General features: G+C 38.8%; 2 protein-coding genes across 6 annotated transcripts in view; one reads left to right on the top strand and one right to left on the bottom strand.

Annotated features, from left to right (window-relative positions):
- The window catches only part of rap1gapb (RAP1 GTPase activating protein b), a 161,263-nt gene extending 146,008 nt beyond the window's left edge, over nt 1–15,255 (top strand). For all 4 annotated transcript variants that reach the window (XM_088338942.1, XM_088338941.1, XM_088338944.1 and 1 more), the window contains 8 exons: nt 1,851–1,928; nt 2,161–2,270; nt 5,003–5,119; nt 5,202–5,331; nt 5,850–5,925; nt 7,806–7,924; nt 8,014–8,061; nt 10,977–15,255. In XM_088338942.1, coding sequence (XP_088195068.1) covers nt 1,851–1,928; nt 2,161–2,270; nt 5,003–5,119; nt 5,202–5,331; nt 5,850–5,925; nt 7,806–7,924; nt 8,014–8,022 — 639 coding nt within the window. In that variant the 3' untranslated portion in view covers nt 8,023–8,061; nt 10,977–15,255. The remainder of the gene's footprint in view (nt 1–1,850; nt 1,929–2,160; nt 2,271–5,002; nt 5,120–5,201; nt 5,332–5,849; nt 5,926–7,805; nt 7,925–8,013; nt 8,062–10,976) is intronic.
- Nucleotides 15,256–15,375: 120 nt separating this feature from the next.
- Nucleotides 15,376–26,574, bottom strand: part of padi2 (peptidyl arginine deiminase, type II) — a 29,813-nt gene continuing 18,614 nt past the window's right edge. For both annotated transcript variants that reach the window (XM_088338945.1, XM_088338946.1), the window contains 7 exons: nt 24,673–24,780; nt 23,486–23,637; nt 23,258–23,405; nt 20,788–20,881; nt 20,635–20,714; nt 20,297–20,437; nt 15,376–17,457 (listed from right to left, as the gene is read on the bottom strand). In XM_088338945.1, coding sequence (XP_088195071.1) covers nt 17,224–17,457; nt 20,297–20,437; nt 20,635–20,714; nt 20,788–20,881; nt 23,258–23,405; nt 23,486–23,637; nt 24,673–24,780 — 957 coding nt within the window. In that variant the 3' untranslated portion in view covers nt 15,376–17,223. The remainder of the gene's footprint in view (nt 17,458–20,296; nt 20,438–20,634; nt 20,715–20,787; nt 20,882–23,257; nt 23,406–23,485; nt 23,638–24,672; nt 24,781–26,574) is intronic.

The following is a 26,574-nucleotide window of genomic DNA, read 5'->3' as shown; positions in this document are numbered from 1 at the left end:
GACCGGCCAATTCACCTGAAATGCATGTTTTTGGAACGTGGGAGGAAACCGGAGTGCCCGGAGGAAACCCACGCAAGCGCGGGGAGAACATACAAACTCCGCACAGGAAGTCTGGAGCTGGATTTGAACCCACGACAGGTTCCCATGACATGAACTGTGCCGCACAAGCGCTAACCACTGCACCGCCGTGCTGCCCGGAGGATTACCTATCTATTGAAACTTTTATTCAAAGTTAAAGTAAAAGAATACAACTTTTTTTTTAATACTACAGTTGCTTTCTTGCTCTCCCAATCAAGAGACAAGACATAGGTTAATTTATTTGAAAATCTAACTTCGTCTCACCAGAGACAAACATCAGTAAAAATCGCTGTTACGTTCATCACATTTTCTGCTTTATCAAGTCAAAAATGAGCCCTTGATCATAAAATCAAAGCTGTGAATTTGTGGCAAGCGTTTGAAATTTTAAGGCACAACCCTGACGTGTTAACGCATCACTTCTACCTTCCTACTTTCACAGAACTCAAATCAAAACCTCTTTTGAATTGTCAGCATATTTCTGGGTGAAATGATGAGAAACCGGGGTTTGGAAACGCTAGTATTTGAAATTTTTCGGTTGGTTTGCTGTTTGACTACCCAGACTCCCTTTGGTCTCCTTCTGATCCTACGTGTGCTTCTGCACGTTTTGCATGTATGTTTGGATTGTGCATGTGGCCTCTTAGTATAGCACGTGTGCGTTTTCTGTTTTCACCATGCTTGGTTGCAGAATGAAGCTGTGTGTCTAGGTCAAGTGGGTCGTGTCTGCCCGAGGGTTGCTCAAGCTCAGGGGGCCTCGCTTGAGGACAAATGACACTTTGGCTTTTCTGCGATATGGCCAAGAGGTGTCATTGCGTGTGCGTGTTTCCTGCATGACTTAACGTCTGTGTTAGCAGTAAACCACAGTGTTTTTTGGATTGATTGGTCTCAAACTGATGAGAATGGAACTACGTCTTAAAAAACAGACTTCCTGTACACAGGACCTCACCTAAAGTCAAATTTCACGCATTGAATCCTCAAAGACTGATAGTGACACATTAAACTCATTCAGTGAAAACATTTTCAGAAGCATTGTCCCAAAGTGTCAAAACATAAAAATAAGATATTTCGTTTTGTTTAATTTGGCAAAGCTTATTAGCAGGTATCAAGCCTCTGGGAATAGTACGATAAATCACCATTAGTGGCTTTGATCATGATCAGATCTTTGACCACGGATTGAGGAATTCCCTACTTCCTAGTCTTGCTTCCTGTATCCAGCGACTGAAGTGTGTATAGCAAGTATAAGCATAGTGAAGCTGTGCAACGATATACGTAGAAAAGTACAGACAGTTAATGCTTCAAGCTTTTGTATTTCTAAAAAGATGACGAATTAAACTAATTTCCAGGAGCCACGTTAACTGTATTGATATTCTTATTGCATTTGAAACAAGCTATGATTTTGATTTCTGAATAACGTAAAAAATATATCATACTTCCTTTATTTTATGTCACAAGTGTTTTCATGAAACAATGGAGAGATGTTTAAAGGGTTGATAGTTTACTTGTATTTCAACGAAATTATATTGGGTAAATTGAAAACAACAAATTTTTCTTTTCTCAATATGAATTAAATTTTTATTTTGTTATATCTTAAGTCTAAAATAAATCATCAATGCTTGAGCTCCTTTCACATGATTCGAATGAGCAGCTATATGTGTGCTCGTGTTTTTGTGTGTCGCGCCCATGATGACATCTTACAATGGTTTGTTTATTTTTGCTTTTCAACCTGCCGTGTGTTTTCTTCTCTTTCATCCCCGTCCTGCCTTTGTCTGCTTCAGTCCTTGCTCGTTCCGGGGAAAAGTCCGGGTAAATACGGCCGGCGGGGAAGCGCCATAGGGATAGGAACAATAGAAGAGGTTCTTGTTCTTTCTCCCTTATCACTCAATGTATTTTGTTTATTTATTTTATGTTTTAATGTAGCTCTTTCTCAAATAATGAATTTTTTTGTCTCGTTTCACAGTCCTTTTTTATTCCTGATTAAAACTGATATACATTGTTCTTTATAGGAATATAATATCAGATACCTTCACAAATGTATTAGCCTAGCTTAGCATCACATCTGACTATTCTTTCTCCCCCGTGTGGCAGTCCCTGATCATTCCCGGAAAAAGCCCCACCAGGAAGAAGTCCGGACCGTTCAGTTCCCGACGTAGCAGTGCTATCGGTATCGAAAACATCCAAGAAGTCCAAGAGCGGAGGTATAGTCATTCAACTATAGGAGCGAAAAATGTTACATTAAAGGGTCAGTGTGTATCATTCAACCACTAGATGTCAGTGTATTGTGTAGTTCAACTGAAAACAAGTGCTAAAAGGCACAGGGAAGAATATAAATTACGGAGTCTTTTCTTTTAATGCTTTTCAAGCCTTTCGCAAGTTCTATGTTTTCTAGGTTCCTGTAGCAGCAAGATGTCAGACAATTATGTCAGCTCCCTCTAGATGAACCTCATGGTCTGTAAAATAAATGCAAGTATCTGTTCCTATGTCCTATAAAAAAAGCACGTTTATACTATAGTTCATGCATTTTTGCCAAATAATACACACTGTCGCTTTAATTGACAAATAATTGATTTTCTAAATTTTTCATAATCAATTATTTATTTATTTATTTTTAATACTTGACATAGAGAAAAATAGAAAAAAACAATTATTTTTGTGTTAAATAAGAATAAGATATTTCCATGTTGTCAAAATGAAACATTAAACAAACGTCATAAACATGATGGCCTTATTTTAATGTTCTTTTTGTTATTAAGAAAATTATTTTATTTCTTTATCTTTAAAATGTTCCAATTGATTACATTATTTTGTACTCTCAATTTCATTTTTTAAAAACCAAATGACAGACTTCTCTGCTACTTTCTCTACTCTCTCTACTTCTATTGTTTTTTTCTTCCTCTTTTTTCCTCATTTTATTTTTTATTAAAAAATAAGGGTCAAGAGGAAATTGAACAATTGTAAGTGTTTTGTTTTATCACTAATATTGTGGTAGTTTATTCCATAAAAATCATTCAAATGTATTGGCTTTGTGTGCATTCCAGCAAAACTTTTCGGGGTCATTTGTTGAGAACATCCCACTAATCTGGATCACTTGAACCCAGTAATGTGCGGTGTTTGTGTCTGGTGTGTCACAGTCAACTTTACAAATGAATTAACCTGTATGTTAGTCATCATTTGATTGTCAGACCAAGAAAGAATTTTACAAACTGTAGAATAGAAAAAAAGTTAGATTGTGTCACCCTAACTTCTAAAGGAAGTCTTTGTGCAGCGCTTTTTGAATAAAATCATCAATAGATCTGAATCCTCCATGAGGAAAATAAATCCATGTGACAAAATAAATAAATACTGGACCGCTTTACTTGCTGTTAGCTGGCTAATGCTAATACTATCACCAATTACATTGTTGGGGGCTGAAGTGTGTGTGCTTAATCAAATTCCTTGGTCTTGCTATTCCCTTCTTCCACGAGGCAAGAGAATTGTGTGCCTCACTCTGCCTTTATAGACACTGAGCACATTATTACGTTAAATACGGATTCTTATGAATAAAAGCATATATACGGTAGATAGGTGCAGGACGGCGGCGCAGTGGTTAGCGCGTGTGCGGCACAGTTCTAAGGTCTTGGGTGTGTGGGTTCAAATCCAGCTACCGGACTTACTGTGCGGAGTTTGTATGTTCTCCACGTGCTTGCGTGGGTTTCCTCCGGGCACTCCGGTTTCCTGCCAAATTCCAGAAAGACATGCATTTCAGGTGAATTGTCTCTAGGTGTGAATGAGCGAGCGAGTTGTCTGTCTCGGTGTGCCCCGCGATTGGCTGGCAACCAGTTCAGGGTGTCCCCTGCCCACTGCCCGATGATTGCTGGGATGGGCTCCAGCACCCCTGCGACCCTACTGAGGATAAGCGGTGCAGCTAATGACATGATGACATGACAGTAGATAGGTAATCCTCCGTTATGAAAAAAGTCCATTCAATCAGATATAAAAAAAGACAGGAATGCATGCTTCACTCTGCATCTTCAGACGGCTTAATACAGTAATATGTTACATACTAACTGCAAGGGTGTAATTTTGGCAAGGACGGAGGGGTCGCGTGTCCCCCCCGATATCGAGCAATCATTGTTTTGTCCCCACATATATTATGTGATTAAATCTATGCCCTTGATAACATAAAACAGCCCAATTTGTACAGAATGGAATTATCAGAAATTTATATCAGCAGAAGAAGAGTTGTTTGTGCAAAACATCAGACAAATCACAGTAAAATTACCAGTATTTATTTTTAAAACTCTGTAGATAAAGATGGGCCGCACAGTTCTGAGGTCATGAGATCGAACCTTCTTGTGTGGAGTTTGCATGTTCTCCCCGTGCTTGCGTGGGTTTCCTCCAGGCACTCAGGTTTTCTCCCACATTCCAAAAACATGCATGTCAGGTTGATTGGCGGGTCCGAATTGTCCCTAGGTGTGACTAAACGAGGGAGTTTTCTGTCCCTATGTGCCCTGCAACTGGCTGGCAACCAGGTGTCCCCTGCCCACTGGCCAAAGATAGCTGGGATGGGCTCCAGCACCCCTGCGATCCTACTAAGGATAACCGGTGCAGATAATGGATGGATGGATAGATAAGGACAATATGTTCACTGAAGAAGGGTGAAAGGCTTACTCTTTAAGTGTTAATTTAACACTGTTTATAGTGTGTATCTTAAATGTGCTCCATAATAGATTTAATGTAACACCTAAAGAATAAACATTAAGCACTACCTCAATGAACATATGGTCCTTAATTACATTTATTGAAGTTACACTGGTGGTTATTTTACTGTGATGTAGTGGATCTGTCCGGTATTGACCCAAATTGGCTCATTTTCACCCGGTTGTCTTTAATGTGTGACAACTCTCTAAGGTGTGACATTCAGTGTTTTTGTGCCAATGTCACTCTGCAGCCGGGATGTGTCGCCATGCACCCAAAGAATATCCGACAGCGGCCACGTCTCCCAGGAAAACAGATCCGACAACTCGTCCAATCACAGCTCTCCCGAGTTTGCCCCTGCCAAGAACAGGTAGCTCTTCACTTGATTCAGGATAAGTGACGGGGTTGAGTTGAGGTTGACGAGAGCGACCCGAGTGATGTAGGGTTTGTAGTTCGGCCATGTGTTGCAGGGCGCCCTCCATCCCGGAGGCCCAGGACCTTTCCCATTCTTTGTCCAACGCCAGCAGTTTCGCCAGCGTTGTGGATGAGCACGAGGCGGACGATGAGTACGATACAGGGATGGTGAGTTTACTGTACGCCCGTTGGATGTACTGTGAATTCTGGACAACAGAGCTACAGGCCTTACCTGATTTTAAACCGCAGGATTAGAAAGACATAAAATTGAGCTCATTCTTTCCATTTCTTACGTTTAAAAAAGTATTAGCGGGTAAATGTCTTGTACAGAAAAGTAACACATTGTGTCCCGGTTAAGAAACTGGTTTGTGGACTGTGTCCACAGCTGTTAATCTCAATCACCTGTATTAGAAAAGAAGATCATTGTCTTTATTGTCATTGATTAATCCATCCGTCCATTATCCGCACCGCTTATCCTCAGTAGGGTCGCGGAGGTGCTTGAGCCCATCCCAGCTATCTTCGGGCAGTGGGCAGGGTTGCAAACGACAGCATTGTAACCATTCGCCTCATGAAAACATAAAATAATAAGCGTATCCTATTGTAAAAAGTAGTGGTTTGTTGTCCGGAAATTTTGGTGGTATTAGGTCTTCCTGCGTGGACTAAATGTGAAATAAATGTAACTGCAGGAAAGCGTGACGACGCCACTCAAGAGAGATTCTTTGGATGAAGGATCGCTCAGTACGAGCCATGGAAGGTTTACAGGTATCTGATTTTTTATTAATGTATTTTATTTCATTTATGCACAGTACTGTTGTGCAAACTATTTGTTGTACAGATGCTTCGCAACTGTACACAAAAAGTTCTATACACATCAAAGTGTGACAATAAAACCCGCATTGAAAAAAACTGACTCAAGTTCAGTTAGAATTTTAAAAGGACACTGTAATATTTGACAACTAAATGTTACTTTGTTGTGTAGTCCAACCAAAAGTGAGTGCTTCAAAGCAAAAGGAAGTAATAATACAACCTTCTTAACCGACAAGTACAAAAAACTCCTCAGATGTATATATACATATATACATATTTTTGAAAAAATATTTTAAATGAATTATTTTGCTAAATAGTACACAATGTCCCTTTAAGTAAACGAATTAATTTACTAAAAATTTCTAATTTGTGGATTTTATGCGTGATGCTATTTGATAAAATAGAATTGAGTACATTAAATTTATCATTAGAAATAGATGTTATGTAATTCCAATTTGTGTTGTAGTCCAAAATCAACTTTTGAGGAATTTTTTTAATGGACTAAGTTTAAAAACATAAAATACATTATTCTGATTTTAAGTCAAGAAATTCACATAACCATTAAACTATTATATCTTCATGTTTCCCACATAAATTTAAGAACCTAAATAGTTTTTAGGGGTTCTTCCTCTTTTTTCCCAAAGGAATCTAAAGTCTTGCCTTTCAGGACATGATCTTTTTTAACTTCACCTTCTTTTAAATCCTGACTTACGCAAAGACGAGTGGTTAAATACATGATTTTGAATGGAAATTAAATCTAATTAGAACCAATACCAAACCATAGTTTTTTCACAAACTCATCTCATTAGCCGTACCGCTTATCCTCAGTAGGGTCGCGGGGGGCTGGAGCCCATCCCAGCAATCATCGGGCAGTGGGCAGGGGACACCCTGAACTGGTTGCCAGCCAATCGCAGGGCACACAGGGACAGACAACTCATTCGCTCATTCACACCTAGGGACAATTTGGACCGGCCAATTCACCTGAAATGCATGTCTTTGGAATGTGGGAGGAAACCGGAGTGCCCGGAGGAAACCCACGCAAGCACGGGGAGAACATGCAAACTCGGCACAGAAAGTCTGGAGCTGGATTTGAACCCACGACAGGTTCCCATGACATGAACTGTGCCGCACAAGCGCTAACCACTGCGCCGCTGTGCTGCCCTTTTTCACAAACTGATAATGTAAAATAAATTGCATTACTAATCAAATTAATTAATGAACATTTCATTTAAATTTTGCTGAAGACTCTTTGAGGTATTGAAGATAACGAGGACTAATCTTTGGAAAGGAAATTTGGAAAACAAAAGCTAGTCGCTAGGCTCTCAATCATTTAGCTTACTGCTAACAGTACATGCAAGACATTCACAGTATATTCCTGTCCTAAAACAATGTAGCAGCTATGATCAAAAAACAACGTGGACAGATGATATCATGCTTTCCGACTTGCATACATTCATTATTATCTGTGAAGATCTACTATGGTAATAATATTAGTGGTGTACCAATGAGTTGGAAGGAATAGGGACGTATTCTGGGTTGAGATCTCAAAACAAATCAGAAGCTACAAACGTAACTATCTAGTCACTCAGGATCCTCGTGTTCATGCAAGAAGATTTCCTAGGAAACAAATCTGTGGTGAAACCAGAACGTATACACCTTCTAAGGTCACACAGGGATCACAAGAGACTATCTTGGTATGCTTATCTCGAATTGCGCATGAGCGAAGAGGATATTCAGTGCTTGAAACTCTGCCTCTGGCGGTCGGTAAGGACAAAATAGAACAAAGACATAGCCTTTGGTTACACTTTATTTATTTGCCTTGTATGATGGGATAGCCACACATCCTCCTCCATCTCAACAACACCATCAAAGTGACTGGCCTAAGGGACCCGAATCCAAAGTGACGGACAGCCGTCCCAAGTCCGAGCGCCCATCTCTGGAGCACAAGTCCTCGGTACGAAGACCCTCAGAATTATCTTTATGAATACATTTTTGTTTACTATTCTTACAATATGATGTTTAATGGTTTGTGGTTTCCTACAGAACTGTTAGCCACACGCCACTGGCTCATCGCTCCCACTCCATTATCAGGTTGTGTTCTTTTATTTCCTTATGACTCACTTTGTGAACTACTGGTACTATGTCAGAGATGGATGCATTACTAAAAGGAACTACAGTGGAACCTCGGTTTTCGAACGCCTCTCAGTTCGAACAAATCGGAGTCCGACCCAAAATTTTGAGAAATTCTTGCTTCGCTGTTCGGTCAAAAAATCGGAGTTCGAACGCAGGTAATGCGTGAGTGCGTACGTAGATCATTCTTTTCGTGACCAACTGTTATCGCGTGCGGACGTGCTTCGTCTTGCTTTCGCTTTTTATATAGGTGTACGTAGTGTTTTAGCCCCTAATTATGCCTCCGGAGAAAGTCAGTGCAAGCAGCAAAGTTGCTACAGGTAAAAAAAGAAAAGTAGTGCGTACAACTATTGCATTTAAGAAAGAAATAATAGCAAAATATGAAGGAGGTGTGCGAGTGTCTGATCTCGCCTGCACCTTCTGCTGACCACCACAAAGGTAAGAGATCCGATTCATAATTCTTTTCTTTGTCCTTTTTTTATTTTTACACGTTCATGTTAGCGTAATCTTTCGTACGAAAGATTACGATAACGCGAACGTACGGTTAGCCTGGGTTAGCTTTGTTTACGTTAAACATTCAAGGTAAATATTCAGGGTGTTGGAACGGAGCCCAACATTCAGGGTGTTGGAACGGAGCCCCCTTTCCAATGAACCGCTCGCCACTTGTTGTGGAGATCCGGGTGCTAAATGACTTATAAACGACCTGATTTTTTTATTTTTACACGTTCATGTTCGCGTAATCTTTCGTACGGAAGATTACGATAACGCGAACGTACGATTAGCCTGGGTTAGCTTTATGTTTACGTTAAACATTCAAGGTAAAAATTCAGGGTGTTGGAACCGATTAAAACGATTTACATTATTTTTAATTGGAAAAATGATCTCGGTGATCGAACAAATCGGTTTTCGAACAGGGTTCTGGAACGGATTATGGTCGAGAACCGAGGTTCCACTGTAGTTACAGTCACTAGTAACTTTATCTAAAGAGTTATGACGTTGACACCCCCCACCCCCTCCGTGATTTCTGACACCTTAAAAATTGTTAGTAAGAAAGTAACTAGAGTATCTGGATACAATTTACAGTTTATACTTGCATTGGAGCTGCCCCCCTAAAACTGCTTAAAATAAGCCACATAATAATAAAAATAAAAGAAAACATGACACCTTCACATTTCTTGTAACACTGAGAGCTTGCCAAACAAACACATAGCAGAGAACCTCCATTTCCATTTTGTCTATGGATTCAAATAGTTCCTCCTTAATTGCTTTACATACATTTACCTTATTGATAGAGTTGGTTTATTTTTCATGTATAGGCTACATCGACACACTGCTTACCACTCTCTACAAACTTGTATTGGTAAGCTGACCCCCTAATTTTAGTATCTCATTTAATAGTTGTAAAAACAGTTAAATGCAAATATATATGAGAGGGAGAATATCAGTAGAGTGAAATTCTTGTGCTCAGTGCTTGAGACGGTTCATGCCAACTTCACTTGACTGACTAGATTAGCGGTGTAATGCTGGTGGACTAAGGGGTTTTTACTCTGTCTCGATCGAGAGGAACAGGTACGGATTAGATGGCTATGAAAATTGTGAACTATTTTTAACAAGTAGCAGAGTAACGCACTATGTTACAATGACATGTTTTAATCAATGCATTACAGTACTCGTTACCAAGAAGTACCGTAAAATCCGGACTATAGAGCGCACCTGATTATAAGCCGCACCCACCACATTTTAAGAGGATAACCGCTTTTGTACTTACACAAGCCGCACCTGTATATAAGCCGCATGCGCCCACATTAAAACATGTAACACAATCACAAAATTAACCCAAACCTGACTTTGAGTCCCGCGACTGTAACTGAATATTAAGTACAGAGTCCAATAACCACAGCCGGCAAATTGAATGGAAAATGATACTGGTACTCAATGTTTGATGCAGACCTGCAGAGTCCGGGTACCCGTTGAAACTAATCCAAGGAAAAAAAGTCTATATTTCCAAAGGTAAGGGTGGGAAAAATATATATCCACTATTGTCCGCCGCGACAACAGGTCTCACCCACCTTCACCCCACTTCCCGTCAGCCCGCGTTTGCTCCGCCCCTCTTTTTTAATTCGCAAAACATATCAGAATAAGTGTCTCAAATAAATCCATTACAAAAATATGCAGTTGCAAATACATATTATACATGGTTACACATATTTACAAAGAAAGACGAGAGAGTTTTCAAAGCTTTAATAATAATATTATAACTTTCATCCCAAACCGTGCCTGTGAAGGGTAGCAAAACGCTACAAGAAACACGCTCGCAACACAGTAAACGATTTTTTTTAAAAAAACATACCGTGCTTGTAATAATCACGGTACAACGTCCTTATCTTCCGCCTTATAACTAACTTCATCAAAGTCGTCTTCCCCAGTATTGGAAAGAGACTGTGTCATGTAGACATCGTCCCACGCTCCCTTATTCAAAAACACGCAAGCAACGCGCTCGCAAAGTAAAGTTTACGTGCAGTAGCTCTGTTTCCTTCTTTATCAGACTGCTCGATTGCGTTTAGCTTGAAAGCTGCGTCATGTGCCTTTCTTTTTGCAATTTGCATGATGAGGATATGTCTACGCTAATTTAATTTGTGCACAAGCTAAGAAGTTGCAGTCTTCCTCTGCGCATATATTCCACCGGTCTAAATCTTACCTTTTGTACTCGAGCGCCGCTGTTAGAAAAATTACATAAATTGGCCGCATCACTAAATAAGCCGCAGGGTTGAACGTTTGGGAAAAAAGTAGCAGCTTATAGTCCGGAATTTACGGAATTAATTGTGTTCCACGAACGTGTTACTCCCAGACACTTACCAGTATGTCTTGTTTTGCAGCATTTCTTGAGGAGGCACCACATCCCCGCACCGAGTGAAGGGGTCTTGTCACTTTTTAGACCCGACTGAGACACTTTAAGAAGAAGATTTCCGGAAACGTCAGGTTTCGATCCGCCGTCCTTACGCCAAAACCAGAAGCTCAGTGGACGTCACGTCGGCTCGTCTTTCTCCTCTCTAAAACCAAGGCCACGCGGCATCGTCACCACTGTGTCAGTAACTATTGTAAGAATGATGCAGAAGATGGAATATTTTTTTTTTGGGGTGGTGGAGTTGGTACTCGTTTTTCAGTTTATTAGCGAAATCAACAGCATTTTTCACCTCAGCTAGACAACTGAAGCATTTAACAGGACTCTCGATGCCTATAAAAGGGTACAAAATTATAGACTGCACTGCTGGTTTAAAAAAGTCATATGTGGTGCCTCAACCAGCAACAAAGCATTTTCAACTGTTTGTATTTGTTTGTGTGAGTTCCACTTTGCATGATATCAACCTGAGGAAAAAAAAATGATAAAAAATCCTCTGGTGCCACGTTGGTTGTACCCGTGATTCCTGTTTAATTCCATGTGCAGTGTAAGGATCACACACGTTTTGCGACAAATTTACAGAGAGCACTATTCTACTAGTATGCTGAATTGTCCGTGCACTAGTACACTTATCATCCAAATTGATAGGCCGATATAGCATATCTATAGAGCAAATGTCCTGTCACATTTTATTCACTACTACATAAAGAAAAACGATGTGAAGTAGTTGACATATGTGCTTTCAACTGGTGCAGTTTCCTTTTTCTCGCTAACTAGTACTAGTTGACCTGGTGTGTTACTGCAGTAGACTAGTCCAAGTTGACGTTGCAAATAATGTAGTTGTTGTACTTAAGAGTTAGTATTTTACTGAGACTAGTGATACTGTTTAGGCACTGAATTCTCAGTAGGTGTAGTGCATTCAAAAACAAGTGCTACAAAGCTCAAAAATAAGAACTACAGAGAGTCGAAGCGACCAAAATGCACCATTTTAATAATCATTTTTTTCCCAGCCTTTTATACGGCTTTTGTTTTTTGCCCCCCTTAGCAACAATTTGAACCTCATTGCCCAGCCTTTTTGAGGTATTTGGCTACCCATAGCAATAAGATGATGGACAATTATGTCAGCTCCTATTGGGTGAGGCTCATGTTGTATGATAAACTAATTTATCCCCCTGTTAGTATTTTAATGCATAAATGATATTTCATGTACCGTAAATTCCGGACTATAGAGCGCACCTGATTATAAGCCGCACCCACCACATTTTAAGAGGATAACCGATTTTGTACTTACACAAGCCGCACCTGCATATAAGCCGCATGCGCCCATATTAAAACATGTAACACAATCACAATATTAAGCCAATCCCTACTTTCAGTCCCGCGATTTTAACTGAACATATAGTACTCAGTTCAAAAACCACAGCCGGCAGAATGATACCGGTGCTTAACATTTAATGCAGACCTGCAGAGTCCGGGTCCTGTTAAAAGTAATCCAAGGAAAAAAAGTGTATATTTCCAAAGGTTAGGGTGGGAAAAATATATATCCACTATTGTCTCCCGTGTCCACAAACACTCACCTTTACAGGTCCCCACTTCCCGTCATCCCCCGCGTCTGTTAATGCCCCTTCTTTTTAATTGGTCAGTGCAACTTATCAGAATAAGTGTCCAAAATAAATACAAATAAATACATTACAAAAATATACAGTTGCAAATACATATTATACATGGTTACACATATTTACAAAGAAAGACGGTACACCGAGAGAGTTTTCAAAGCTTTAATAATAATATTATAACTTTCATCCCAAACCGTGCCTGTGAAGGGTAGCAAAACGCTACTAACAACACGCTTACAATACAGTTAACGGGTCTGTTTCAAAAAAACATACCGTGCATGCAGAACTCATGGTAAACCGTTCTCATCTTCCTCCCTAAAACTGATGTCATCAAAGTTGTCCTCCTTTAGTATGGGAAAGAGACTTTGTCAAATAGACGTCGTCCCACGCTCCCTTATTCAAAAACACGCTGGTAACACGCTCGCAAAGTTTTGCGTGCAGTAGCTCTGTTTCCTTCTTTATCGGACTGCTCGAATGCGTCATGTGCCTTGAACTCGAGCGCCGCTGGCGGCTGTTAGAAAAATTACATAAATTGGCCGCATCACTGAATAAGCCGCAGGGTTGAACGTTTGGGAAAAAAGTAGCGGCTTGTAGTCCGGAATTTACGGTATTTTTCCTTAGTATTTAATCCTCATGTTGTTTTAGGAATTGCCACCAGTAACCATTTTTGGCGGGTTAATTTCGACCCTGGGTTTAACTCAGTCCCAACCACCAAAATGAAACGAGTTAGCTCAATACAGTTAATACTACACACTCACACACATATTTATCTATAACCAAATATTCCCATTGTAATTTGAATTTATGGCCCGAAGACACCTTTTTTTTTTATATTTTATACCGTAATTTTGAAATGGGTCACTGGAGACTCTAAAACACCAAAAGGGTTAAGTCAGTAGTTGTTGTTTTTTTTTTCTTTTTAAATAAACACCTTTTTACCACTAGTGGGTGCTAAAAATGCACACTGTCCCATTGAGTCCTCTAGTGCAGTACAGTATTTCTTTTCCCTAATAAGTGGTAACATTGAGTCACTCTTCAATAAAGTGAATTGACATCCGTGTGTTACTAGCTCCATTACTAGTGGAATGCTAATTAACGGACATCATTTTATTATGTACAACTAATAACAACAGCAGTTTCACTCGTTTGAAACATGAAATGGTTGAAATCTGTGCACCGCTAGTACTATTTGTGAAGCATTGGATGTTAACGTGTTATACTGTATGTGTTAATGTCCTCAGCAGTACTACTACACACATTTGTCAACTAGTGCACAGTTTTACTTCAGTAGTAATTTAGTCATTTAATTGTAATAAAGTGTAGGAATGTGGCAGGAATGGAGGAAAAGTCATACCTGTCAACCTGTACGTTTTTGCCGTCCAAAGTACGTTTATTATGCATTTTAAGACGTGTACGACGTACAAGAAAATCTGTATGGAAAAACGCAAATTTGTCAATGATGGGTACCATCCGGTATACACCGATTATCACGAAACGGCAAATCAATCAAGTCTAACGAGTTTGCCGCGGTAGCCTCTATCTCGGTATCATTTTTTTCGTTGCAAACGAAGCGAGCGGTTTGATGCTACTGTGCGTATGCTGCCTGGGGATTTCCCATCTGTATGATTACAAAATACAGCGGAACCTCGGTTTTAGAACACCTCTCAGTTCGAACAAATCGGTGTCCGACCAAAAATTTCGAGAAATTCTTGCTTCGCTGTTCGGTCAAAAAATCGTACGGAAGATTACAATAACGCGAACGTACGATTAGCCTGGGTTAGCTTTATGTTTACGTTAAACATTCAAGGTAAACATTCAGGGTGTTGGAACGGATTAAAACAATTTACATTGTTTTTAATGGGAAAAATGATTTCGGTGATCGAACAAATCGGTTTTCAAACAGGGTTCTGGAACCGATTATGGTCGAGGACCGAGGTTCCACTGTATAAATATGGTGTAAGATTATTTGTATATTGCAAGGGAAAATACGACAGTTTGTACGGGCATGGAGCCGTGGAGGTTGACACGTATGAAAAGTAGATAAAAAATTTGAATACAGGAGCACAGTGTGCTGTATTCTTGCACTAGTTAATGGACAATTAAGTGCACTAGTGGTTCATCAAATGCTCATATGGCGTACAATGGAAAAATCCTCTGTGTTTGTGTTTGTCAAAGTGGACTTTTTTGGGGAACTACACTGTGACTCATCTTGAGGTTGCCTTTCCAAATGATTGTGTCTAGTGAGCGCTCTTATTTCCCAGAGGTTCCTGAATGTAACACACAAGGCACATCATGCTCCCTTTTAGTTTGTGTTTATACTGTATTTTACCCATTTGTGGGCGATGATATTTGAAAAAAAATGTTGGAGGAAGCCCTTCCATATCCGAGATGACTATTTTTAATTTGACTTGAGCAATAAATGCTCAGTTAAAAAGTAGACGGTTTGCGCCCTCTTTTGGTGCAGCAAAATAGCACATCAATGCGTATGCCCCGTGACCATTCCAAAGTGCGCTGTTTGAAAATGATTGTATTTATGTTCTTGACTTCTTGTCTACTTGGTGGAAAAAAAACTCTCACTTGTATATACTATATTGCTTTGCATCCTTAATGTAAATAAAGACAAGAGATGTTCAAAGAAGGCATACCTGTCGACCTCTGCCAATTGCTCCCCTTATGAAGGTATAATAAGAGATACAAATACAACGCGGCACCTGTTTACTCACAGAAAGACAGACTATTTACAATGAAAACAAAAATAACTTGTGTAAACACGTTTATTTTATTTACCAAACAAACAATTATGTCAGCATCTTGCTTTGTTATTTCCCCACTTTTTTCTTAGCAGTGCAGGATTTTGCAGACTTCATCTCTCCAACACATGATTTTACTCTATAACAGAAACCATCAAAGTTTTGTTTGATTTGCAACAAAGATGTCAAAGTACCAGTTCCCATTGCCTTCCAATTGACATTTTCGTGACATTACCTAATACAGGGGTAGGGAACCTATGGCTCGGGAGCCGTATATGGCTCTTTTCATGAGTACATATGGCTCCGAAATAAAATGTAACTATTTCACATCTCTCTGTGGCGTTCCAAAGTCATTGATTTCATCCCGATTTTGGTCCATATGAAGCCGAAGCAACTTAACGCAGAAGATTGATAAACCATTTGAACTGATAAATAAAAACGCTGGCAAATGACTTTGATTGGGTGAGCAGTACAGGTGGGCGGATCCCTGCACACAGCGCAAGGTACTTCCTTCTCTCTCTCTCTCTTGCTCAGTGCAGTCCACACCGAAAGTGAATATGACGATATGCTTATCTTTTGCAGTAATTTGTGACATTTTAAAAAAATAACTTTGCATGCACATTGTTTTGAAACTGTTATTAAGGACATGGAAAACATTGCCTCAACACTCTTAACTGAAGGTGGAAGACAAATTGTAAATGGTATATTTACATCAATTTGGGACACGGGATTTGGCATTATTATCATTTCATACATTTGATTGAATCATCAAATGACACACAGTGAAATCAAATGTGCTGAAGAATTAGATTTTGTCTAGAGAATGTGTTTGGCACTTTTTCCGAATTTGTCTGAAAATATATGATGTGGCTCTCTCAATTTCTTTTTAAAACATTTTTTGCTTTTATGGCTCTTTGGGTCAAAAAGGTTCCCGACCCCTGACCTAATATAAACACGGGCCATACTGGATGGGTCTACCAGATGCGATTTAATGTTGTCACGGGTCTACACTCATTTTGTTGGATGTTCAAATGAAAGAGGGATGTGTAAGGTGTTGTTTTTTTGAGAGTTTACAGTACGTTTCCAAGTACTCATACCTGGTGAGTAGAGGTCAGAGCGAGAAAATAACTTGCAACGAGATTTTCGAAGATAGCAGGCGCACGCCATAAACCATAGGTGGCGGGCAGAGAAAGGCTCCGATTTAACGCAATTCTACAACACCTTTATGATAATCATGCACCGTTCGCCGGCTGAAACAGGTCCCAGCGATCACCTTATTCAAACCCCACCATCTACAACTAGGGGGTCCATTTTGTACATCAGTGAACTTTTGTTGTTGTAACTAAGCCAGGAATGTTTAACAGCAGTCAAAGTAGAGCTTTAAACTCCATTCTTCTAATATCAAGGTAAACTTACACCCATATAGTAAGGCCGCCTTAATCGTGTTTCCCAGATGTAGATTACGTGATAGGAACGATCAATACACGGTATGTACTGCACTTTCTTCTAATAGCCGAAAACTCTGTCACTGTCGGCATTAAAGTGAGCAAGGCTAAGCAAAAAGAGCCCAAAAAAATGCTCGATCGGGGATAACATTTGCTGCGACAATATTGGCAGTTTAGGATGACACTGTTGTCTGTTATCAGTGATTAAGAGGATCTGATTTACAGCTGAAATGGACAAGACGAGTTTGGTCGAACAAACAAAACAAAAAAATCTATTAAAAAATAAAGTCTTGTACAAAAATCGTTAAGCGGCATACAGTTTGAAATGATCAAAAAAACGGATAAAATGCGGCGAAAAAAAATCAAGTCGATAGAGACAGTATAGCATTGCAGTTATGCTTGCGCCGATCAGTTCACATGTCCAGGTCCCACCACTTGAAATCAAAAGATTCCCTGCGTACGTTGGAGCCGCAGTGCACCTCGCCCAGGAGCCGATGGTAGGAGGCAAAATCGTCAATGAAGGTGCAGGTAAGACCCAAGCCCTCCATTAGGGAGTACATCTCCGCCTCCAGGGCACAGCGGCCGTCCACCTTGGGGCCGAAGGGTTTAGGGATGCCCAGATTTTTCCCCAGGACTATCATGTTTACCTGGATGATAAAAATGTCCATCATTCTTTATCCATGGGCTGTTTCATGACTCATGTGTGTTGTTCTACATCAGAGGTTTCAAACTTAATTTACCTGAGGGCCGTTAAAGCTAGAGTCTAGGCAAAAAACATTTCACTATTTAAAAATATTTATATATTTTTCAATTCCCTAAGCAAAATAAGATCTAGAAATGAAAAAACAAAAAAAATACAATGTCTTATGAAAATAATCATTTAGTAATAACTTAATTCATAATCAGGCAGGGCTGCACTTAAAGAGACAGTGTTTATTATTCAGTGCCGCTCAGTTGTAAATAAAATGTAATTCTTTAAAAAAAAAATCTATATATTGATTTAAATAATTTACAAAAATACATGAATCATCATTTAGATGTGTATTTGAAATAACATGAGCCTCAGTAAGAGGGAGATACAATAATTGTCTGCCATCTTGCTGATACGGGTACCCAAAAAACAAAAAAAGGCTGGGCGAAAAAATAAAATAAAAATGATGGTCTATGGTCACTTTGAGTCTCCGTAATTTACATTACTACTTGTGATTTTTAGCATGAGCTTTCAGTTGCATGATTTGCATACTACCACATGCAGTGGTCAAATAATCTGTACACGCTGCCCCTTTAACTCTTTTGTAAGGGCGGGGGCATCAAACTATCCTCCTGAGGGCCACAAATGGTCCTCATTCCGCAAGTTTGAGAAGACTTTTCTACATTATACCGTAAGTTTTTTATTTTTTTCTTCAGAGGAGTAAATCAATCAAGCCCTTTTTTAGTGTCATTATTTCCAGTTTGCATATTTTACGTCAGGAACACAGTGGACAGCTAAAAGTGATCACTGGGGCTATAATATTTCTCCAGTTACTTTTCTTTTTTTCTGTTTGTGATTAAGAAACATGACAAAAAGATCTCAGGTTGTAAACTTTAGACTGAGTAGTGAGTAATTCCCTCAAAGTGTTATGTTTGTGATTTGCTACAGAGACTCAAAATAATTTATACCCATTTCACAAACAGGAGGCAAGGAGCTAAGTGATGTGCGGTGAGGTTTGTGTCTGGTGAGGCACAGTCAGATCTACGAATAAATGAACCTACATTCTTAATTATCATTTGATTGACAGAGCAAGGGATCACTACTGTATATAACTGTCACGTTCGCACAGCTCCTTTTGAATAAAAGCATCAATAGATAGGTAATGCTCTATCATGAAAAAAGTCAACTCAAAGAAAGATTACTGAATGGCTAGACCTGCTGTTAGCTTGCTAATACCATCAATAATTCTTGGTTTGGGCGGAGGTGTGAGACCAAGGAATCTGATTAGGCGCACACCTCCGCCACTAGATGTTACCAGAAACAGGCACCACTCCCAAAGCAACCCTAGATGCATTTCTTTCTTTTTTTTTCTCTTTTTCACTCTGTCTTTCTTTCACTTTCCTCTTGTTTTCTGCCATGAGGCAGGAGAATTGTGTGCCTACAGACACTCAGCACAGTGCTTCATCATGTACTAATTGTAATGATAATGTGTATACTATAATGTGAAAATTCGGCGATATTGAAACAAGAAAATCCCAAAATTGTAAAGTTAAATGAGAAAGAAGTTTAACACTGAATAAATATAATGACATAACATATTTGAACATTATATATTTCACCTGCCTCCCCTGACTGCATGTCACTAGAGACAAATAGCAAAATACCACCCAAAATATTTGAGACTTACTTGTTCAATGTAGCCAAACTACAATTATTGCTATCAGGTTGATTTTTGTGTAAGGTGAGTCGAGCAGCAAAATGTGCCATTTTTTTATCCAAAAGTTGCCATTGCAGACATTCACTGTCGACTGCATAGTTTGTCGTTTAAAGGGAGGAAAATGACAGTCGAAAGATGAAGTGCTGAAAAATATGTTCTTAGAGCAACAAATGGCCTTAACTGTGACTTTTGTAAAATATACTGTAGATTTGGAAGTTTTTAATTGTGAAGCAAGGGGAAAAAAAACGCTGGTCGATTTAAGCTGAAGAATGTACACGACTGGTTAGTCTTGAGGTTATTTTTGATATATTTTTCAACATGAGGATTATAAATGTAATGTAAACATTGTCAATCCCGTCACATCTTTGTTTAAACCAAGAACTCTTTTTTTAATCTAAAGTTACTTTTAAAATTGAGAGAAATCTATGGCGAAATCATTGTTTAGCATTTTCAAGTACATTTTCCCATCAATAGAAAGAAGTGAGGAAGAAAGAAGTTTTGTGTTTCTTTTATTAACTGTTACTAGAGCATACGTCAAAGTCAAGACCTGCAGGCGGAATTTGGCCCTCTAGAAAATTTTCTACAGCCTCTAAGCTGATTTTGATCACTGCACTGTAGACACTAAGAATCATATTTTTATTTTTCCCAAAAGTAAGTGTTGTTTGTAGTTAATAGAGTTTTGCACTGAACTGTATTAGTTGAGTGCATCTAGTCCACTTTTGCTATAGTAGAAACTAAAGATTACTGAATAATACTAGCTTCTTTTATCTCTTATTATGGGGATTTTTATAGAAAATACATTTATATTTATTGCCTGACCAAAATTTAAAATAACTGAGAGCCACAGGAAACTATTATTCTACTTACCTACCCATATTGGAATCTATTTGTTAACTTTTCAGCAGGTTCGATTAGGTGCACTTGACTACATGAGTGATTTTGAAAAGTTTTTAAGATTCGATCGGTCCTTCATCTTGCAGCCATTTATTGCTTTTGCCCCTCCCCTTTTTTATTTTCTGTTTGACTTAGAAACCCGCAGTTGTTTTGGGAATAAAGTGCATTTGTTATTCCAACATACCATATCAGGATAGAAGGCGACGGCTCGGAACTCGTAGTCTCTGTCTTGTTCTAACTTGAAGAGGATGGGCAGGTCGATGATATCAGCGTCTTCCAGGCCGAGTTCTCGCTTCAGAACATCTCGGTTCCAGTCGATGCAACTCTGAACAGCGAGGTTCAAAACAAATCTGTTTTCAATTCAAAAGTAAATCATCCGAGACAGTAAAATGGAATATGCAAATTATATGTGCTCTGATTTATATTCGGTTGCTGCCTTCAATAATTTATTATGTAAAACTGTTTTTTTTCTCTGATGGATTGTGGTTTTAAATGAATGCATCCACAGTTAATCTCACCAACCTGGACATAGTTATTTCCAGCTTGGAAATCATCATCTTCAAGAATATCATCCACCGTAATTGGTTCTATGTCTTTCTGACCTATGACAAAAATGATAGTTTGGGACTTTAAGGATTAAAACAACAACAAAATGTGCATAAGGAGAAAATGTACCCTCGAAGAGTTTGGCCTGCCCATGACCTTTGTTCTTCAGACCTCTGAAAAGCTTGTAGCCGGCGTCCGGACTGGCCAGCAGCAGCCGAAAGCCCTACAGGTCAAGAACATTGGTGTTGCGGAAAAAACAGAATGGCGGGACAAAATACAATTTTGATTTTCTCCCAATTTACACCACCATGCATCATACAAATGTAAATTGTGTCAGAAAAAAGAACTGTATTATTTTTGGGGGGAGTGTGAGAAAGTGACCCCATCATTTGTGACTTTGTAGATAACAAAATTACGGATGGTATTAATTCATTTTTAAAATATTCTTTGGTTGAGATTTACATTTATTTTACATATCGTGAGCCTCAAGTGGAGGGAGATGACATGATTGTCCGCCATCTTGCCGCTACAGGTACCTGAAAACCAAAAATAGTGCTGTTTGGTCATTTTGAGTTATAGGTATGATCGGGCCTAAAAAATCCAGCAAGACCCGGTCCGCAGGTATTAAAGCCTGGTCCAACCCGAACCTGAACAAGTAAACTTGATTTGAGGAACCGAGCCCGAAAAAAACCCCAAATTTGCATGTTTTAATTGTAAGGACTGAGGGAGGACAGAAGAGGAACAAAGCCTAACTTTGTCCAACGAATGAAGGCGCCACTTTTTTTGTTTTCACAAACAAGCCCATGGTTTTGATTAAAACAATAACTAATTATTATTATTAACATCATCATAATTATATTTTAGTTATGCATTTGTGCAATTGTTCTTTACTACTGCCACTGTGAATACACACATATTTATCATACAGGGTGTTGAATGATTAAATATAATATTAAATATCTGTATTTCCTAGTACTAACTCAGAGCAGATGATTTGTAGACAAAGGAGAAAAAATGTTCTCTGCTGGAGTTACCCAACATATGTTTGGCGGGAGCTGGATTATCTATTTGGCGCATCAATAAAATATTGGTATTATCAGGGTTGGGTAGGGTTACTTTAACTTGATTACTTTCAATTACTTTTGGATGACTCCAATACCAAATATGCTAATAAAAAACAAAAGAAACTAAATATGAATACAATTACTACATTTTGTGCAGGCTTGGGGAGTAACGGAATACATGGAACGGCAAAAATGACGAGTGAATGAGTAATTCAGTTGACAACACATATTTACTACTGCGTCAAAATAAAAAGTGAATAAGGGCTGAGTCAAGTAAAATATGACCCATTTATTTCTAGAAGATGGCACCAGGCCACATATATTTTGGAGTATATTGCCAGATTGAACCACAGACCTGAGAAGTTGTCTTTTGTGTTTTTGTCATTGGTAGCTGCTGTGGTAACAAATTTATAAAAGCATTCCCTTGTCATCATTTCTTGATGATTAAAGGAAACTCTAGCAACCTGACAATGATGTTGATGATACAGAAAGAGAACTAGCATTTTTTTCAAATGGATAACATCCACAGCTGTTCAATTTGGATCTATGAATTGAAGACTTGATTTGTGTGTGAAAAAGATGAAATATCGTGAGTACATGGTAAATATTGCATGAAGTACCTTCAAACCATTCATTTTGCTCTTGCTATATATCATATAAATAATATTGACATTAAAATTGACTATTCTTTTCCTCTAGAAAGGTGGCATACGTGTTTTCAGACATCAGTGCAGAGTTTTCTATTTACTTAGTTGGTTACAGGCGTGCGCGGTGCTTTACATTGTTAAAATGATACAGAACCCCCTCAAGAATGCAATCTATATAATATATGAAAAAGGTTTTTTCTCCTTAGAGCAGATCCACCTAAGTTGGGTACTTATCTAATTTTGTGCTTGTCTGCCATATTTGTTGTACAGTGCCCCATAAAACCCATGTATGACTTATTGACTAAACTTCACAAAGTGACAACCAACAAGGTACACCATGTTAATGCTTCCCATTCGACAATCAACTCCACTAATTACCAGGGTTGGGTAACAGAATATGCTAATAAAAGACAAAATAAACTAAATATGAATACAATTACTAAATTTTGTGCTGGCTTGGGGAGTAACGGAATACATGGAACGGCAAAAATGATGTTGGCAAGCTGTTTGGATTTATTTTCATTTCGTTTCTGTCGCATTTTATGTTCGTTTTGCCGTAGATCAAAGAGATCAAAGCCTGGAGAGAAAGCTTACCACGTGTTGTGAGTCATCATTTTATTCATATTTAGTGTCTTTTGTCTTTTATTAGCATATTTGGTATTGGAGTAATCCAAAAGTAATTGGAAGTAATCAAGCTAAAGTAACCCTACCCAACCCTGGCTATTATTATTATTATTAATCACAACATTTTCGGGTAGTTTGTTACATGTAAAGAGCCCAATATTTTGCTTTGTTTTGTACAAGACTAAAACATCTGAGTTGTATATCAGAAAAGCGAGACAGTTTTAGTGCCAAAATTGTAGGGATTGAGCAACATATTGCCTTTACCTTCCTGTCAGGTGCCGGAACAAACGTCATAAATTCATCCACGTGGCCGACCACCAACCAGTCAGAGAACAAGGCAATGGGCTTTTGGACCTTCTGTGCACACAGAAAGTCCTGAACCACTTTAGTCATGTTCCGGCCTTTAGTGGCTCTTCAACAAAAGACAAATGTTATTATTCTTCTGTAATGTATTATAATCCCACCCAAATTATTAATATTAAGCAAGCCTACGTGGGAAACGCAACGCCGATGATGATTCGTCCCAACGGATACTCTTTGCCGTTGACGGTGACAGGAGGACTGACTTCCAGGTTGCCGAATGAGTCCAGACTGCTTACGTCTTTCCTCTTGGCCAGTCTTGTCACGTAGCCAAAATTGGGACCCTGAAGGTTATTGATTTGAAATACAATTTGAAAAAGGTTGTAAAGTCAATTCTGAGATTGGATTAGAAACATGGACAAATTAGCTAAAGCTGTTATAGGTAAGGAAGGTTGTCCCAAATCAGTTCAGTGAGCCTTTCCTTTTGTAACAAAACAGGCATGACTCCCAAATTCATTAAACATGGTAGTAACAGTTTGCAACAAAAAGCAAGAACGAACACTACTTTATTTGAAATAAAAATGAAAGAGGGCAGTTTTCAGGTGTATTAATAACTTTGTAGCAGTAAACCAATTTCCAGGTAAACAAAGGATCTAATTTCACTCCGGAACTAATTTCACAGAGAGAGATGCATAAAGGCTCTACATTTAAGTAGACATGAATGTCAGAGAAGAATAATAGAGAGTGGAAACTGTCTTTGTCAGATATTGAAATTGATTTTGTTTTTCAAATCCAATAAATGTGTTGCCTTAATGTCATGATTGCTATCTCTGGTCACCTGGAGCAATCATGTGGGCGCCTTCTGATTGGCTGACGCTTCATTCTTTAGCGCGCTGCGCCCAGACTTCTTCGTCAGAGTATACGATTGTAACTCTGTGTGACTCTCCTGATTGCCCGTTTCGTCTAGAACTCTGTTTACCTGTTTCTGCCTGCCTCCGACCCGACCTGCTTCCGTCCCACGCTACGATCTTCTCTCCAGCCCCGGTAAACTCGACCTGTTTGACTTCCGCCCTCCGATTGGCCACCCGATCCGAAGCCTTCTTTCCGGCTCCGCTGTTGACGGCTGACAGCCATCTTGTCTCCCGCAAGCCCTGATCGCTTCCCTAAATAAATAACTGAAACGAATGCTCTGGGGTTTCCTGGTCTGTTCTGGTCTCCTGACACTTAAAGTAAAGCAAGCTTGTTTTATAAACTCATATTTATTTATTTTTTCTTAATCAAAATTTTCATATAATTGTGGTGTTTCAGAATTAAGGAGCTTATGTTATTTTCACTCTTCAGGAACTACAATTTTGAACATTTGACAAAAAAAGACTCACCAGAAGCTCATTGTATGGAAAGTCCACAAGTTCACCATCTCTGGGGGAATCTAGAACTACGGGAAAGCGTTGATGCGGCGCTTCAATGTAGCCAAATTCCAGTTCGTCCTGTTACAAAACAGACTTTAATTTTCATGACATGAAGCTAAACCAAAACAAAAAATGTTGTATGGTTAAATTATCTCATAACTGAATGAGAATGTTCTCCTCAGCATTGGCAAATCTGTTTAGGCTGTTATGAACAAAAGTCTGTGTGACCACCAGCAGTTATAAACACACCGAGGTGAAAATTTCTCTTCTATTTCAAGGCTAATTTTCATCTTAAAATTTCTGAATTACAGTAAGTCATATGTACTTTGCAATCAGTTAACTAACCTACTGCACAAAAACCTTGGCTCTGCCCTTTATATCTAAATGACACACGGCACAGAGTCAGCCTTGTTATGAGTTTGTAAATGGCAGACAAGATTTTTGTAGGATCTGACAGGAACTTTTGATGTGATGAACCACCAAAGGGGGTCTGAGCATAGTAAAAACATTAGACATCTGCCCTCCTACGTAGAAACACACCAAAAAACTGAATGTGAAAAGAAACACGGTTTTGTGCAACCCCAACATAATACATACCTATATACCTATACCCAATGTTCCCTCTAATTTTCCACGGGTCTGAGCGTTCACACAAAGTCGTTGAGCAACGCTTGAAACAACAGTGAGCAACCATAATCCCAAGTGTGGCAAGATAATTAATTATCAAACATGTCCAAAACTTGACATTTTGCTGAGTTTCCGGCAATGCAAAACGATTTTTCTCTTTTGAATGAATTGACTCATGTACTATTGCAAAAGTTGTACGGCCGACATACGTCGTTCGTTCTTACAATTCTTTCACAAGATATCCATTTCTTTTTATTTCCTGATATATTTTGTCGCATAATATTAACATTTTTGGGGGCTTATTTAGTCGGTTGTAAGATACAGAACTGTACTTTATCACATTTTTTAGTGGAAGTAAAATGTTGGCAACAAGATTCATTTGATATAATCGGAAATTATTTGAATGCAACACAAACTTTTTCTTCTTTTTCCTGTGTTTTTTTCTACTTTTTAAAAAAATTCCTTTAAAAAATTTTTAATTGTGTTTATTTTTTCCGAGCTGTTACTTTTTTCTTTTTGTTCCCTATTTACTTTTTTTCCTACATTTCTTTCTTTTCTTTTCTTCTGGCTTTTTTCTAAAATTTTCCTTCTTTTTTTCTCTTCCTTTTGTTTCTTTTTTTCTCAGCTTTTCATTACTTTTTCATTTTGGTATTTTTTTCTTTTTTGTTCTATTCCCCCCTTCCTTTAAGTCATTTTGTGCATAATTTTACTTAATATTTGGTCATGTTGGGATTAAAAAAGCAAAAACTACCTGAAGAGCCGTTTAGGACCCTTTTTAGTGAGCCGAGCCGAAGAGCCGGTTCTCGATATACTCTACTAACTTTACTCAACTTCGTTCGACTTCAAAATACCGCATTTAGGACACAACGTCAGGGGAACCCGTGTATTTTTACCTTCATGCACTGTAATTTTGACTTAAGTCGCTTCTTAATAGGTAATTTTGAGCCCTCATTTTTGTGCGCTGGCTAGATTTTCTTGTGCGCCGAGAATGTGCAAGCAGTGCGCAATTGCGCACGCGCGCAGCTTAGAGGGAACACTGCCTGTACCTATATTTTAAATTTGTTAAAAACATGTGAACAATTTTTGATACCCCTATGCTCTCCGAGTCCCATACTGCTACATTATGATTTGAGGCCTCTCATTTTTTATTCATTAATTTTCGATGACACACACATGACAGTAATGGTCTGTCGAGTAATAAGAAACATACCATGTCTGCCCATGTCTATCCTAAAAACTCAATCA

Source organism: Urocampus carinirostris, chromosome 6 (assembly GCF_059441175.1).
Source record: "Urocampus carinirostris isolate Australia breed hairy pipefish chromosome 6, RoL_Ucar_1.0, whole genome shotgun sequence".
Classification (NCBI taxonomy): domain Eukaryota; kingdom Metazoa; phylum Chordata; class Actinopteri; order Syngnathiformes; family Syngnathidae; genus Urocampus; species Urocampus carinirostris.
Note: the sequence above shows the minus strand (reverse complement) of the source record. Positions and strands in the feature narration are given on the sequence as shown.